The 18,463-nt window shown below is 40.7% G+C and overlaps 1 protein-coding gene across 1 annotated transcript in view; it reads right to left on the bottom strand.

The window, feature by feature from the left end:
• Window positions 1-18,463, bottom strand: part of slc38a11 (solute carrier family 38 member 11) — an 87,087-nt gene that overhangs the window by 19,649 nt on the left and 48,975 nt on the right. Inside the window, exon 7 of the mRNA XM_060827756.1 lies at window positions 8,595-8,665. Within this exon, the coding sequence (XP_060683739.1) occupies window positions 8,595-8,665 (71 nt within the window). The remainder of the gene's footprint in view (window positions 1-8,594; window positions 8,666-18,463) is intronic.

Here is an 18,463-nt window from a genome sequence, read left to right as displayed (position 1 = left end):
CATTCTCAAGATAATTTAAGGTTTTATATCAAAAGGTAACATCTCAGCTCAGACAATGCCTTAAAGGTGTGAGTCAGATCAATCTTGAGTCAGCACATACGAGGAGCAGGAAAATCGATGTTTCGGGCATAAGCCCTTCATCAGGAAAAAATCCTCCTGCATCCTCCAGACAAAAAGGGTAGCCATGGGCACCAGCTATGCCTGTCTCTTTGTCAGCTACATAGGACAATCTATCTTCCGGAGTTACACTGGCAACAGTCTGCACCATTTCCTCTGTTACATTGATGACTGTATCAGCGCCACCCCGTGCTCCCACGAGGTTGAACAGTTCATTAACTTCACCAACGCATTCCATCCTGACTTTAAATGCACCTGGGCTATCTCTGACACCTCTCTCCCCTTCCTGGACCTCTCCATGTCCATCAACGATGACTGACTCAACACTGACGTTTTCTACAAACCGACCGACTCCCGCAGCTACCTAGATTACACCTCGCCCCACTTGCCTCCTGTAAAAATGCAATCCCTATTCCCAATTCCTTTGCCTCCACTGCTTCTGCTCCCAGGAGGACCATTTCCACCACAGAACACATCAGATGACCTCCTTCTTTAAAGACCGCAATTTCCTCTTCCACATGGTTGAAGATGCCCTCAAACGCATCTCATCCATGTCCCGCACCTCCACCCTCAGAACCCACCCCTCCAACTGCAACAAGGACAGAACGTCCCTGGTCCTCACCTTCCAACCCACCAACCTCCGTATAAATCGCATCATCTACCAATATTTCCACCACCTACAAACGGACCCCACCACCAGGGATATATTTCCCTCCCCAGCTCTATCTGCTTTCCGTAAAGACCGTTCCCTCCGCATCCCCTAACAACCCACCCTCCCCTCCTCGCACCTTCCTCTTCCACCGCAGGAATTGCAAAGCCTGCGCCCACACCTCCTCCCTCACCTCCATCCAAGGCCCCAAAGGAGCCTTCCACATCCATCAAAGTTTCACCTGCACTTCCACACATCATTTATTGTATCTGTTACTCCCGATGCAGTCTCCGTTACATTGGGGAGACTGGACGCCTTCTTGCAGAGCACTTTAGAGAATATCTCCGGGACACCCACACCAATCAACCCAACCACCTCGTGCCTGAACATTTCAACTCCCCTTCCCACTCTGCCGAGGACATGCAAGTCCTGGACCTCCTCCATCACCACTCCCTTACCACTCGATGCCTGGAGGAAGAACGTCTCATCTTCTGTCTCTGGACCCTTCAACTCCATGGCATCAATGTGGACTTCACCAGTTTCCTCATTTCCCCTTTCCCCCACCTTACCCCATTTCTAACTTTCCAGCTCAGCACTGTCCTCATGGCCTGTCCCAGCTGTCAATCATCCTTCTCATCTATTCACTCCACCCTTCCCTCTGACGTATCACCTTTACCCCCACCTCTATCCACCTATTGCACTCTCAGCTACCTTCTCCCCAGCCCCACCCATTTATCTCCATCCCCAAGGCTTCCAGCCTCATTCCTGATGAAGTGCTTATGCCCAAAACATTGATTTTCCTGCTCCTCGGGATATTGCCTGACCTGCTGTGCTTTTCCAGCACCACTCTAATCATGATTATAACTTAGTGTTGTGTGAGTTATGAAGAGATAGCTGAACAAAGAACAAAGAAAATTTACAGCCCAGGAGCAGGCCCTTCAGCCCTCCAAGCCTGAACCAATCCAAATCCACTATCTAAACTTATCATCCAGTTCATAAGCATATGTATCCCTCTTCTCCCTACCTACTCATGCATCAGTCCAGAGACACCTTAAATGGATCTACCGTGCCTGCCTCTACTACCTCTGCTGGCAACACATTCCAGGCACCTATTACCTTTGTGTAATGTACCTGCCATGTATAACCCCCTTAAATGTTTCACACCTCCCCCTGAATTTGTGACCTCTCATTATTGAATCCCTCACCCTGGGAAAAAGCTTATCTGTATCTACTCTGTCTATACCCTTCATGATTTTGTAGATCTCAATCAGGTCCCCCCTCAATCTCCTTTTTTTCTAATGAAAACAATCCTAACCTACTCAACCTCTCTTCATAGCTAGCACTTTCCATACCAGGCAACATCCTCACAAACCTTCTCTCCACCCTCTCAAAGTGTCCACGTCCTTTTGGTAATGTGGTGACCAGACCTGTACACAGTATTCTAAATGAGGACGAACCAAAGTCTTGTACAATTTTAACATGACCTGCCAGTTCTTATACTCAATACCCTGTCTGGTGAAGGCAAGCATACCCTATGCCTTCTTGACCACTCTATCCACCTGTGCAGCCACCTTCAGGGTACAATGGACCTGAACTCCCAGATATCTCTGCTCATCAACTTTTCCAAAGGCTCTTCCATTTACAGTATAGTTTGCTCTAGAATTACACCTTCCAAAATGCATCATCTCACATTTTCCTGGATTGAATTCCATCTGTCACTTCTCTGCCCAAGTCTATCTATATTCTCCTGTATTCTTTGACAATCCCCTATGCTTTCTGCTACTCCGCCAACTTTCATGTCATCTGCAAACTTACAGATCAGACCAACAATGCCCTCTTCCAGATCATTTATGTGTATTACAAACAACAGTGGCTCCGGCACTGATCTCTGCAGAACACCACTGGTCAACTTTCTCCATTTCAAGAAACTCCCTTCAACTATTACTCTTTATCTCCGGTTGCTCAACCAGTTCTTTATCCACCTAGCTGGAACATCCTGCACTTCATGTGACTTCACTTTCTCCATTAGTTTACCATGTGGAACCTTATCAAACGTCTTACTAAAATCCATGTATATGACATCTGCAGTCCTTCCTTCACCTATCAACTTGGTCACTTCCTCAAAGAACTCTATTAAGTTGGTAAGGCACGATCTACCCAGCACAAAACGATGTTTCCTATCACTGATAAGCTCATTCTTTTCCAAATATAAAAAGATTTTTATTCCTCAGTACCTTCTCCAGCAACTTTCCCACCACTGACATCAGGTTCACTGGTCTGTAGTTACCTAGAATATCCCTACTACCCTTCTTGTACAGGGGGACAACATGAGCAACCCTCCAGTCCTCCGGCACCTTACCTGTCTTTAAGGATACTACAAAGATATCTGTCAGGGGCCCCCACTATTTCCTCTCTCAACTCCCTTAGCAACACTGATGCAAAGTAATCAATGAAAATCTCATCCATTTTCTCAGGTTCGACACACAATCTTTCTTCCTTACCCTTTAGTGGATCAACTCTTTCTCAGGTTACACTTTTGCTTCTTATATAAGAATAAAAGGCCTTGGGATTCTCCTTAATTCTGCTCAGTAAAGTTATTTCATGACCCCTTTTCACCCACTTGATTCCTCATTTAAGACTGGTCCTATTCTTCCAATATTCCTCCAAGGCCCATTCTGTTCTTAGCTGCCTGGACTTTATGTACGCTTCCCTTTTCCTCTTGGCTAGATGCACGATTTCTCCTGTCATCCACGTTCATGAATTTGGCCTTTCTTATCCCCTGTTATCAAAGGGACATGCCTATCCTGCACTATCTTCAACCCATCTTTGAAAACCTCCCACATATCAAATGTGAACCAATACACATTTTCAAGCTCCTGCCCAATTTTGATATAATTGGCCTTGGCCCAGTTTAGTATTTATCCCTTGGCACCACTCTCATCTTTGTCTACGAATATTCTAAAACTTACAGAATTGTTGTCACTATTCCAAAATAAATCTCCCACTGCAACTTCGACAACCTGGTATGGTTCCCCAACACCAGGTCCAATATGACCCCTTCCCTTGTTGGAGTATTGACGTACTGCTCTAGAAAACTTTCCTGGGTGCTCCATACAAATTCTGCCCCATCCAAACCTCTGATACTAGGTCTATCCCAGTCAATGTTGGGAACATTAAAATCACCGATCACCACCACCCTGTTGCCTCTACATCTTACCTATTTGTTCTTCTACCTCACGCTCACTGTTGGGAGGTCTGTAATACAGCCCCAACAATGTAACTGCACCCTTCTTAGTTCTCAGCTCTACCCATAATGCCTCACTGCTGAAGCCTTCCATAGTGTCCTCTTTTAACACAGCCGTGATATCATCCCTGACCAGCAATGCAAATCCTCCACCCCCCCAACCTCCCCCCATCTTTTACTTCCCTCTCTGTCCTGACTGAAGCATCTGTATTCTGTAACATTTAGTTGCCAACATTATGGAGGCATTGGTGGTGATTTTTTTAGGAATGACTGAAGTCAGGGAGGGTCTCAGCTGACTGGAAAATGGCTAATGCAACGCCCCTGTTTAAGAAGGGAGGGAGGCAGAGACAGGAAATGATATGCTGTTTAGCCTGACCTCAGTCATTGGTCAGATTTTAGAGTCCATTATTGAGCATGCACTTACTGAGTTCTTGGGAGTGCATAGTAAAATAAGATGCCTGACAGATCTGTTGGAAATTCTTTGAAGAGGTAACAAGTAAGTTTGACAAAGGAGAGCCAGTGGGCATGATCTATTTGGATTTCTCAAAGGCCTTTGGCAACGTGCCATACACAAGCCTGTTAAATAGAGTCCATGGTGTTAGGGTAAGATACTGGCATGGATAAAGGATTGACTGACTGGCAGAGAACAGAGAGTAGGGGTAAAGGGATATTTTTTAGGATGACAGTCAGTGAATAGTTCAGTTCCACGGGCATCTGTGTTGGGACAAAAGCTATTCTGGCTATACATTAATGATCGGACGAAGAAACTGAGGGCATTGTTGCTGAGTTTGCAGATGACCACAAAGATAGATGGAGGGACGGATCATGGTGAAGAAGTGGGGAGGTTGTAGAAAGACTTGGACAGGCTGGGCGAGTGGGCAAACAAGTGGAAGGTGGAATACAATTTGGGTAAATATGAGGTTATACACTGTGGTAGGAAGAGTAGAGGTATAGGTTATTTTCTTAACAGGGAAAGGCTTCGGAAATCTAAAACACAAAGTGACTTGGGAGTCCTAGATCACAACTGTCTTTAAGGTGCATACAAGTTCAGTTGGTAGTTTGGAAGGTGAATGCAATATTGGCATTTATTTCAAGAGGGCTAGATTAGAAGACCAAAGATGTGCTGCTGAATCTGTATTAGACTGTGGTCAAACTGTATTTGCAATATTGCAATAGGGCAGATTTGGACCCTATACCTAAGGAAGAACATGCTGGTGTTTGGAGAGGATCAAGAGGGGTTTTACAAAAATGATCCCAGGGATGAAGAGCATGTCATATGAGAACTGGTTGAAGACTCTTGGTCTATTCTCAGTGGAATTTAGAAGGATGAGAAGGGATCTGATTGAAACTTACTATGTACTGAGAGGCCTGGATTGTGTGGACATAGAGATGTTTTCACTGGTGAGAGAGACTAGGACCTGAGGTGTAGGCTCACAGTGAAGGCACAAGCATTTAGAACTGAGGTGAACACCTTCTTCAGCCAGAGGGTGGTTAATCTGAGGAACAGAGGGCTGAGGAGGTCAAGTCATTGAGTGCATTTAAGACAAAGATAGATAGGTTCTTGATTAGTAATAAGATAAAAGGTTACAGAACAAAGGCAAGAGAATGTATTTGAGAAACATATCAACCATGATCGATTGATGGAGGAGACTTAATAGGCCAAATGACCTAATTCTGCTCTGACATCTTATGGTCATATGGTGTAAAAGTGGCAGGCAATGAATTCAACTGCTGGAATCAAGCCGGGCCACAGAAGATGTGATAAGTAATGCCAAAATGACAAGCCTTAAGGCCTTGTGCCGTAATGCACTGAGCATTCTCTATAAAGCAGATGAATTAGCTGTGCAAATCGACCTAAACAGGTATGATATAGTGGATAAAATATAGTTGTGGTTGTAGTGTGACCAGGAATATCCAGTGGTTTTCTGTTTCTAAAAAGGACAGATACAAAGGAAAAGGTGGTGGGTGGCACTGTTGTTTAAAAAGGAAACTAATGCAATTGTAAAGGAGTATATGGTGAAATGGAATCTGTATGGGTTGAGTTTAGCAAACCAAAGGGGTAGGATATAATAGTAGGTGTTGCATATAAACCCCCAAAATGCAGTAGTGCTATGTAGCAGGCATGAAAACAGAAATCAGGAATGTCTGTAATCAAGGTGCAGCTGTAATTACAGCAAATTCAATTTCCATATAGATTGGACACATCAAATCAGTAGCAAAACCATCGAGGAAGAATTATTTGACTGCATACAGGATCATTTTAGGAATCAATACATTGTGGAACCAATTAGAAACAAGGCCATCCATCCTTGACTACTATTGTGTAATGAAGAAGGAATAATTCATAATCTACTTGTCAATGGCGTCTTAAGAGTGAGTAACCATAATTGGATTGAGTTCTTCATTAAGGTGGACAGTGACATAATTGTTTCTGAGGTTAGAGTCCTGAATTTAACTAAAGGAAATACTGATGGTATAAGGCACAAGCTAACTATGGTAAATTGAGGAACATTATTTAAAGGAATTATGGTAGATAAGCAATGAATGAACTTCAAAAGCTATTCATCATACTCTGGCATAAAAATAAAACAGGAAATGTGGTCAGGACATGGGAAATAAGGGGAAGTATATCCAAGTGATTGAGTAAGCACTAAGAAAGTAAGCTCAGAACCATAAGATGCTTCCTGTGTAGATGCATGAGATGAATCTGCAGTCAAAGTTATCTTGCAAAAGCATGCAAGTCATGTGTTCCTCAGGTCAGAAGTGATGTGTGACTTTGTCAGAAACCATCCATGTTGATGTGCTGAGACTAGTGGTTTAATTATGTCCATTGCATGTATAAAGGTTGGACAAAGATGCTGTCCATGGAGCTTGGAAGGATGTTGCAGAGAAGGCAGAGTTGTTTGAGTGTCGAGAGAAGCAATCAATGAACTGCTGCTGCTGCTGCTGCTGCCAAGTTGGATTTTCATGTTGGACATTGGCACCATCTAGTTTCTTAGGTAAGGCGAAGATAGTTGTGACCTTCATTAAAATGACGTAAATTAAGCTATTAAGGAGATGAAAATGCACAGAAATAAGATAGTCACCACTCATTGATGAGATTCATAACTTGCACTTTAAATCCTAAATGAAGCAGAAATTTCTGTCCTGTATGTTTCGATCTGACCATCATAACTTTTGAACATTGCATGTGATAAACCTGGTAATAGAGGGTTTTGACAAAGAAAGTAACTATGAATGCATCTGAATTGCATAAAAGTTCAACGAGTTTATTAATATCCAATGGGAAAGGGTGGGATGGAGAAGGTTACAACAGCTATCAAGTTGGCTCCAATTTCTAACCAAAACCTCTGTTCCCTTTGATGTGTCTAACAGGGAACTATAGAGCTTCCTTCAGTGCTTACTATATGAACCTGGTGGAATATATCCTCCAACTTTTTAAATATGATAATTAGTGATTTTTGAGAAAACTTTAGCTCAGGTTGATGATAAGTGTGTAAGTTAGCTCGCTGAGCTTGATTTACACCTTATCTATCTTCCCTTGAAAAAGAATAACTGGAAATGACATCACCCACCTTAAGAAACTAAGGCCTATAAATATAAATATAAATAGAGAGGCAGAACATACCACCAGCACTTCACAGGGACTCTCACTGATGATGTTATCTAAACATGGTGACGAAATGTCTGAAAACAAACTTTCAAGCTCAGCAAGCTAACTTACATACTTAAAGAAGATAATTATTTTAACAGACTATTGATTAATTTCAAAAGTTATTTTCATCTCCAAATGTTCCAATCTGATGATGCTTTGAGATGTAGGTTACGTGACAGATCTGTTTTGATTGACAATGCATCATACTTCAAGATTTCAGAATCTGCGTTGAAATTATGTATTCACTTCACTTGTCTGAAATAGAGGTGTCAATTAAATGTGTTTATTTGTGGTGTAGGTGATTCAGCATGGACTGCATGAGACAACACTCTTCAACCACCTGAACCATCCTTTTTGAGGAATTCCTGTCTTATGTACAGAGGAGGATTGCTCTTGTCCATATATCTGTGAATATTATCATCATAGAAAGTGCTTAAATGTTGAGGCTTTGGCCACTGTTAACAGGTTTTATGCTACTCCTTCTTTCTCCTGTCTTCTCACTTCCTCTCTCCCAGACATTTTTTCTATGTTCCTGAGTCATGAAGAAGCTCTTTCACAATGGAACACCTTCCTTTCAGTGGTGGAACACCAGTTAGAAACTTACTTACTATGTTAGACAAATAATGTATGGGATGCTGAATTCCCTCAGGTTTTTAATAGATCGAGTAACATCTAATCTGGAGTGTTTCAGACACAAAGACTTTCGCTGGTAAAATATAGATATTGCAAAAAGACAGATACATTATAAAATAATTTCTTCAAGTCCCACATAATTAATATTATCTACAGGTTTGTATTACTAAAGAAAATGAAAGCAGTTTATACTTTTAACAACTATTTGTTTAATCATTAATCAGTAACAGTTTGAATTGAAGTATGACAGCTACATTAGAGATAATTAAACAATAGAATCAATATTTAAGACTTACCAAATACCATAACTCCTATTGCTTGTATTGCATTTGGCTGTGCAAATGTCCAAGCATTTTCTGTGGTTGGACTGGAAGTTAAATAAGGATTAGGTAAATTGGTCCATAGTACTCTTTTTGTAGTAATTTCAATGAAAATCAAGATTGGCAGAAACAGTAATTCAATATATGCAGAAAGCAATAATAGACTCAATTTCCATGTTCGGAAAACATGCGGCATTCAGTTCAGATACACTAGTCAAAATCACGATGAGGATATCATGACTTAAAAGGAGGAACACAGAGTAACTGGTTCTGAATCACGAGTGGCAATTCTGTGTTATTGAATAACATTGCAAACATTTCCTCTGAAAGCAATAAAGCAATGAGACCAAATAATTGTTACAGCAAGCTTCTAAATCAATTTGGCAGGTATTTTTGCAAGCTGGCAGACTCTGCAATAGAACACCATGCAGAGACAAGCTGTTGTATTGGGAATAAAAATACTATGAAACAAAACCCTTGTTATATTTTGAGGCTGTGCTTCATTAGAAAACCTTAAATTTATTCACCATAGGTATTGTGAAATATGAGTACATTAATAATAGCATACATTTATTTTTAATATTGTGAATGAAGGAAATATTTTAGATATTCTTTGTCCTGTTCAGTAAATAGTGCCTTTCAGGGAAGCTGCTGATCCTTCCAAATATACTGCCTGCCACAAGTTTGATTCATTTACCAATGGAAGGCTGTGGATGGAATATTTTCCTGTTTAAAAGGGACTACATAAACACACAAACCCCATGCAAGGACTTTACTGGATCATAAAAGCATGAAATGACACTGCACAGAAGGAAACTATTCAGCTCAGGGGCCTGTGCTGGCTCTTTGAAAGAATTCGCAGAATCACAGAATTATTACAGTACAGGAGGAGGCCATTTGACCCATCATGTGTGTGTCAGTGCTCAAATGAACATCTCTCTAAGTGCCCTTCTGCTTCTCCCCATAACTATTAACATTGTTCATTTTCAAATAACCATCTAATTCCCTTCTGAATGCCTCAATTGAAGCCACATTCTCAGATAGTTCATCCCATTCTAGCTATTCACTGCATGAAGAAGATTTTCCTCATATTACTTTTGCTTTTTTTACTCATCATTTTGAATCAATGCCTCCTCATTCTTGATCTTTCTTTGATTGGGAACATTTTCTCCATATTTACTCTGTTCAGACCTCTTGTGTTTGTGAGTACTTCCATTGAATCTCATCAAAAACATCCCTTCTCCAAGGAGGACAGTTTCACCTTCTCCAATCTATCATCAAAACTCAATTCTTAATCCCTGGAACCATTCTCATATACCTTTTCTGCATTCTCTCAAATGCCTTCACACCTTTCCTTAAATCCAAGTACGGGACACAATGGTTCAACGGACTTCAAACCAGTGTCCTATTTAATTTCAATATAACTTTTTTGCTCTTGTACTCTATACTCCATTAATTAAGCCTGGATGCAGAACGTCATATCAACCGGTCCTGCCACGTATAATGATTTGTACACATATACTGTACATCCAAATCCCTCTGCTGCTGTATCACTTTACAGTTGTTACCTCTCCATTTCTTCAAACATCCACTCATCTATTATTTTCTCATACTTGTGTGAACTTTTTTTCCTTCAAATATTTATCCAATCGTGGAAGGTGGCAGCAAGGCTTAATGTAGTTCAGAGCTGAGATTAGCTGCATCTGGCGCTAACGTTTTCTGAAACCACAACCCAAGACTAGTTGAATTCTAAGCAGCATAAGCAACAAGTGATAGATAGGGCTAAGTGATTCCACAACAAATGAATCAGGCCTAAGCTCTAAAGTCCTGCAATATCTAGTTGTGAATGATGGCATCTACCTGACAATGTGGAAAATTGCGTTGGTTTAGCAAGTATATAAAAAGTAGACCATATCCAACCCAGCTAATTATTGCTCAATCAGTCTACTCTCGAGCCTCAGTAAATCGATGAGAGATGCCATCAACAGAGCCATCAAGCAGCACCTGCTCAGCAATAACAACTCTCTGATGCTTAGTTTATATTTTGCCAGAGTCACTCAGCCCTTAATCGCCTTTGTTAAAAAATGAGTAAAAAGGTTGAACTCCAGCCAGGAAGTGAGAGCGATTGCCCTTGACATTGAGGCCATATTTGACCGATTGTGACATCAAGCAGCCATAGCAAAATTGGAACCAATAGGAATCGGAAGGAAGATTGTCCATTGATTGGTGTCATACCTGGCATAAAGGATGATCGGTGTGTTTTTTTTTCCCCAGGATATTATTACAGAAGATCCTTAGTGGAATGTCTGAGACCCAGCTTTTCAGCAGCTTTATCAGTGACCTCCTTCCATTATAGTATCAAATTTGGGGATATTTCCTGATGATTGCACAATGCTCAGCACCATTCACAAATTGGAGAAAATGAGGACTGCAGATGCTGAAGGTCGGAGTCGAAAAGTGTAGTGCTGGAAAAGCACAGCCAGTCAAGGAGCATCAGAGAAGCAGGAGAGTTGATGTTTCGGGCATAAGCCTTAGATGAAGAGTTTATACTTGAAGCATCAACTCTCCTGCTCCTCGGATACTGCCTGACCAGCTGTTCCTTTCCAACACCACACTGTTCAACCATTTACAATTTGTCAGATACTGAAGCAGTCCAATTATACAGGCAACAAGAACTGGACTACTTCCAAGTTTAGATTGATGAGGATCTAGTAACATTTGCACTACTTAAGTGCTGGAGTATTACCCTCTATAACAGGTGAGAATTCAGCCACCTCTCTCTATGTTCAAAGGTATTATATGCATTGTAACTCCACCTGTCAATATCCTTGGGATTACCAGGTTCACCAAAAGTTGAAGAGATTAGCCAGCTAAATATGGTGTCTACAAGAGCTGGCTAGAGGCTAGAAATCCTGCAGTGGGCAACACACTTCCTGTGTTTCCAAAGCTTGTCTACCAACTACAAAGCACAAATCAGGAGTGTGATGGATACTCCCCACTTGTCTGGATGAGTGCAGCTCCAACAATTCTTCAGAAACTTGTGAACATCCATAACAAAGCAATCCCTCAAATAACACCACTCTTCATTCAGTCCATCCACCTCCCAAGGACAGTGTGTGTCATATTCAAGATGCACTACAGAAATTCACCGAAATTCTTTAATCAGAACCTTCCAAACCCATAACCAATGCCATCCATAAGGACAAAGGCAACACATACATTGGAACCCAAACACTTGCATGTTCCTCTCCAGTCTACTCATCATCCACTCTTGGCAACATATCACTGTTCCTTCACTGTCACTGGATCAAAATCCTGGATCTCCCCACTCCCCCTCAACTTACACTGAATGGTTTACAGCAGTTGAAGAAGGTAATTCACCTCCACCTTCTCAAGAGCAACTAATTAGGGGATAAATATGTTGGCCTAGCCAGCAACACTCACATCACCTGAAAGAATAAAAATAAACTTTCCTTTGAGATCCAAAGTCCATATTTTGATAAATGTTTCTAATAAGTTATTTTCATTTGAGAATTTCCATTTTAAAGTAGAGATGAGGTAGATTTGCAGATTCTGCTCTGAAAAAGTAACTATTTTTAAAAAGGTTAGGAAGTCATTTGGGCTATAGACATCATTTTCAGAAAAGCATGTGGATTTAATGAAGTGTCTAGAAGGATACCTTTAAATTTAAATGAAGAAGTTTTACAGAGTTGACATGCAGGAAGACAGACCCATATTTACTGATAATATGAGTTCAGTTCAGAATCATGTTGCACCTTAGAAAATTAGTTTAATATCAGCAGAAGATTAGATTGTGAAGTCTTAAAAGAATTTAGCTATCCAAGCATGGGAATTTATGGAGAAATGTTCAAGATGCCTGACCCAAAAATGCCAAAACAACTGTGAAGAATCAATTAAGTAATAAATTAAAGAGTTTAAGATGTGAGTGTTCCTACACTGGGATGCAGGAACAAAGATGAATCTTTCATTTGTTGATCACTTTAAGGCTTTTTTAAAAATTTTGTGTGATTAAAAAAGACTGGAAGTTTTATGTGAACATGTTCATTGACTAATCATGACAGGAATCAAACTCTAAAAATTAAAGTTATGGTCTGTCATGTCACTCTGGAATCTAACTTACCCAGTATCCATCAGCTGAGATCGTAACAATATGACATCATCATACAGGACAATTTTTAGTGCAGTTCTCAGCATCACCCTTGCAGAAACTAATACTCAATACAATAACTACACCTAGATCCAGATATGGGGGTCTTCTCTTATGAAAATACATTGGAGAAGTTGGGACTGTTCTGTGGGAACACGTAACCAGAGGCAGGAAGTGACTGGTTGAGAGACTGAACATCAGTCAGTGGTTCCTGAGAGTCACAACCTTGCCCCCCGTTCTCCAATGAACTCAGTGCCTGGAAAGCATGACCCCTGTCCCACCCACCCCTCACAAATCACATATATTGTTGCTGGATCCTTGAACCTGAGAGCTGCTCTTCAGCCAATCAGGTCCTCCTGTCGAGTTCAGAAGCTGAGTTAAGAGCTGCAGTTTTCTGATTACCTGCAGCTCCGAGTGAGCAATACCTCTACACTTGGGTATCTAATTCCCAAAGAAGGCATGTCAGTGTCTACAGAACTGTGTGATTGCCAGATGATCATGTAGTCCTTCCTTAGAAGATGACTGTAGGTCTCTCGCTAGCTCTCCAATCAACAGGCAAGACCCACATTGTCAATTCCAGCCACAGAGCGGGAGACAGAAATAGCTGCTGCTGTGAAGAGCAGAGGTAACAATTATTTCTGTGTAGCAGGATAGTGGGAAGTCTGATTCTCTTTTCAAAGAAATTTTCAAGGAATTTTAGGAACAGGGAGTCACCAAAGTGGCCTTGTTGGTGGAAGTCAATTTGGGAATACTCAGAAGGATGAATGGAATGATTTCTGAAGACAACTGGAGACTTTAAATTAGCACAGGTCCTGGTGAAAGAAAGAAAGGGCTTGGATCTTCATCTCAGTATTAATGTCTGCTGAAACTTTGGTGTGCAGTAAAAACATATCATAAAGAATATTTTGGTTGCCTTAGTTAATGGGGGATTATCTTTTCTTTTCCTTGTTTTTAGTTACTTTTTATGTAGTGTTTTTTTGTTGTGTTGATTTTAGTTTGCATTTTAGAGTAAATGTCTTAAAATGTGAAATCCTGTCCTTTTATTCTTTCCATTGATAGTGTTTCTATTTTAAATCATCAACCTATTCAGGAACTCTAACACATTACAATGAAGATCTAATGACATTCATATGTGCTTCAGAAATTGGCTAAATTGGTTCAAGACATGTAACTCAACACATCAAGAGCTGAGCCTCTTCACCTGATCTTATACTGAAAGCCCTTTGGCAGGGGTGGGTATTGTGTGGCTCCACCCAAACGTGATCTAGCAAAATGTCTTTTTATGACAGGCTGCATTGCAGCTACTCACGGGTGGAATCGGATACATATTGGCATGCTGCAGTTATCAAAATTAATTGCAAAGTAAATGCAACAGTTGCTGTAGTGGTGGACAATATAGGATTTCAAAACTATGATGAAAATTGAGTGCACTGAAATTCAAATTTTCTTTATTGTACTGACAATATGATTTTAGAATTTTGCAAATGATGAAGCATTTGATCAGTGTCTTAAGTAATATAATCTCTTAGTGGGAGATTATCCATGGAGGCAGTGACATAATTTAGGATTGCTTATATAGTGTATTGCTACTTTAGCAACACACATGATTCTAGGCAAATCTTCACCAATGTAACAATTAACAAAATCAGTATTCATTTGGTAGTGCTAATAAATAATTTAAATAATTCAATATTTGTAAATAAATTTAAATAATTGCTTGATAGCATATCACTTGAATATTGTTAAAATGAAGCAAAGAAGCACCAATTTTCTTGCATCCTAGTTCTGATGAGCGCAAGATGAAAAGCTTCAACTTCTTATTTCTGTGACCATACTTTGTAATGATAAGCAGATTTTTAACTAGTGATATTGCAAAATGTGTCCACCATCAACATTGGTGAAAACTGCCAACTTGTGTAAAACCTAATTCTGTAATCCTCTGATAAGACTATGATAAGAACAGAACTTATTCAATATTTCTGTTTAGAACTATTTACGAATTCTAAAGGAAATTATTTGACAAATTGTAAATCCCAGCTTGTTGAAGTAAATTTTGAAATTTCTGATTTTAGTATTTTGTATGATATGAACAGTCCATTTTACTTGCAATTACTAAACAAATAATAATGGAAATTATGTTTCCTTCAGTGGGTTTGAAGGCAGGGGCAGATAAAATTCAATGGGTGGCTTTATCACACTCTCCTAACTCACCTATTCTTCCTGAAGAGTTTGCATCCTGGGGATGCAATGGAAGTGGTAAGGAAATCACTGAATGACTCACCTCCCATTGAAACTACTGAGGTCTTTAAGTGGTCAATTAATCACCATTTAATGCCAACATCTCACTGTTATTAGAAGCTTATCTGCATTGGGTGGAGGCCCATAGCATTCAGGGAGCTTGACATTTTTAGGAAGCTGGGATGGTATTGGACAAAAATGCGGAGGAGCAAATGTTGCGGGTGCCATGGGTCATTACAGGTACCTTCCTAAAGTCATCTACCCCATTAACCCTTCTCCTGGCCTTCTGAACCTATTTCCTCTCTCCACTTAAATCTCCTCACCAAGATCTCCAACACCAGACTTCCCTGTGCTCCTAGGCATAGTAGGACTATCTGTACTCCTGGAGTAGCCACCACTCCAAGAGAATGCTGGTGTCACAATAGAGTTGCTGGCCAATCGGATTGATGATTATTAACAAGACAGTCAAATCACCCGCTGTGTATACTCCCTGTATCTCCTGAGTTAAGGTTTATTTCATCCTTTTAGTAGTGATCTACTTTGTCTTGGGATCTCTGTTTCACTCACCATATGGCTGGTATTCTCTATACTTCAGTTTTCTTTTGACTATAATGCATTAGTAATGCTTGTGACATAGTCTCTTATGAATTCTGATTTTAATTCAGTATAATCTCATTTTCCCACTATCTGGTAGAGATCATTAATGAAATCCTCAATGGATACAGGTGGATGCTGTAGTTCTTAATTAAACCTTATCTTTGACAATTTTTTTTACCTGATTTAAATATTTGTTAAAGATGTTTAATTTCTCTGCAAATCTGTGGAATTTTTCACTTCTCCCTTGGCGAGCAAGAGCATCATCTGCTATCCTCCCTTGTGCCCAGTATTTCCTAGTTCAGCCTCTGTTCAAACTTTCCAGTTGAGAAGTTAAATTATGTATGAAGAATTGTCCTTTTCAGAATGTCCAATGTTGTGTTTTACTTGACTCATTTTAGAAACTAAATCTTCCTTACAATACTATATCTCATGCTATAACTTACTAACTTGAACATATATCTTTTTTAAAAGATAAATTGGCAGCACAGTGGCTCAGTGGTTAGCACTGCTGCCTAACAGCACAAGGGACCCAGTTTCGATTCTGGCCCCAGGTGACAGTTTGTGTGTAACATGCACATTCTCCCCTTGTTTCCATCGGTTTCCTTTGGGTGCTCTGGTTTCCTCCCATAGTTCAAAGATGTGCCGGTTCGGTGGATTAGCCAGGCTAAATTGTCCATAGTGTCTAGGGATGTCCAGGCTAGGTGGATCTGTCATGGGAGGGTTACAGGGCTGGGGTGAGTTTGGGACAGATGCTGTTCAGAGTGTTGGTGAGGACTTGATGGGCTGGAGAGCCTGCTTCGATACTGGAGAGATTCTATGATAATTACTCCGCAGCGATGGATATTCTTCTGCACTTTGCCATTGCATGTGCTTTGTGGATGTAACTGTTGTTTTCCTTCCTTCATTGCTGATACAGATATTTTGCCTGCACATCACAGTAGTAAAATAGGTTTTTGCATGCTTCAAAATCTCACCATGACTTTCACTGCATTTGATTTATCTCCCAAATGAATTCCTGTATTAGAAAAGGATCATATACTTCTTTAAATACTTCAATGCTTATTTGCTTTATTGGTTTACTTTGAGATTTCTGCATCCCTGGAAGAATTTGCTCTAGACAAAGAGCTAAATAGTTCCTGAAGAGTTACAACACGAGCATTTATCTGACACTCTGGAAAATTACCTGGTATATCTTGTTGACAAAATGTTGGGCAAATCCAACCTAGCCAATTGCAGCTTTATCAGTTTGATTCTAATCCTCAGCAAAGAGATGGAAGGGGTCATCAGCAGTGCTATCAAGTGACATATGCACACTGACATTTAGTTTGGAGTCTGCAAGAGCAACCAGCTCCTGACCTCATTCCAGTCTTGATCCTACCATGGATAAAAGAGTTGAGGTCCACTTTCACCAGAGTGATCAAGGATGGGCAATAAATGTTATCCTATCCAACAATAGCTACATGCCCCATGAACAAGTTTTTATCAGAAAAATCCTCAATGTCTGGTGTACTCAGTACTCAACACGAACTTGGGACAGCTTCTCTCGAACACTGTCTCACAATATAGTTTGTACCTCTGCCTTGGAGCTTCAACTTTTTATATTTCTAAGCACCTTTGGTCAGGTCTAAAAAGGCTCTGTGCCACGTTCTGAATTTTTCTTGGTGGCGAATGTTGCGAAAAGTTTTTATGGATTTTGTTTTGAGCAAGAGAGAGAATCTAGCCATCAACCATTGACACTCAATGGTATTACCACTGCTGGTATTAGTCCCCTCCATCAAGAACCTGAGGGTTACCACTAACCAGAAACTGAACTGGACTAACCACATAAATAGGAGCGAATTACTGCAGATGCTGGCATCTGTACTGAATACAAGAATGCTGGAAATCACAAGCAGGTCAGGTAGCATCCATGGAAAGTTTGGATGATGCTTCATCAGAGCTGACCTGAAGTGTGAGGGGGCAGCACTTATGCAATAGTGAGGGAGCAAGTGCTGGGGACGGGGGGGTGGCTGCTTTACAGAACACATTTGGTTCGTGTGCAAGCATGACCCTGAATTTCCCGTAGCCGGTTATTCTAACACAGCATCCTACTCACACACCCACTTGTCTGTCCTCAGCATGCTACAGTGCTCCAGCAAATCACTGTGCAAATTGGAGGAACAACATTTCATCTTCAGACTAGGCATTTTACAATCTTCTGGATTTAATATTGAATCCAATTTCAGATTGTGAGTAAAAAATGAGGTCTGCAGATGCTGGAGATCACAGCTGCAAATGTGTTGCTGGTCAAAGCACAGCAGGTTAGGCAGCATCTCAGGAATAGAGAATTCGACGTTTCGAGCATAAGCCCTTCATCAGATTGTGAACCCATTTCTTCCCTTTCTTTTAGCTTTACTTGTTGCATTCTCTGTCACCATGTCCCCTCTCCCCTTCTCCCCACTCCAGTGGAACTATTTATTCTTTCCAATCTAGCAGTCAGACACACCGTTGATCTGCCATTCCTACATTCCAATCACTTAATCTGCTAATTCGCACCACCGGCATCTTTTCTCCCCCACCACTCCACAACTGCCTCCCTCTCCACTACTGTATAAATGCTGCCCCTTCCATACTTCACATCGGCCCTGATGAAGAGCCATCTGGATTCAAAATGTTGCCTTGCTCTCTCTTCACGGATGATACCTCACCTGCTGTGATTTCTCGCATTTTTTGTTTTCAGTAGCCATATAACTAGTCTGGCTACAAGAGCAGGCCTGAGGCTATGAACTGGACATTGAGCAATTCACCTTCTGACTCCAGGAATCCTGTCCACCATTTATAAGGCACAAGTTAAGAATGTGAC

Source organism: Hemiscyllium ocellatum, chromosome 7 (assembly GCF_020745735.1).
Source record: "Hemiscyllium ocellatum isolate sHemOce1 chromosome 7, sHemOce1.pat.X.cur, whole genome shotgun sequence".
In the NCBI taxonomy this organism is placed as follows: Eukaryota; Metazoa; Chordata; class Chondrichthyes; order Orectolobiformes; family Hemiscylliidae; genus Hemiscyllium; species Hemiscyllium ocellatum.
The sequence above is the reverse complement of the archived record's forward strand: the minus strand, read 5'-3'. Positions and strand labels throughout refer to the sequence as shown.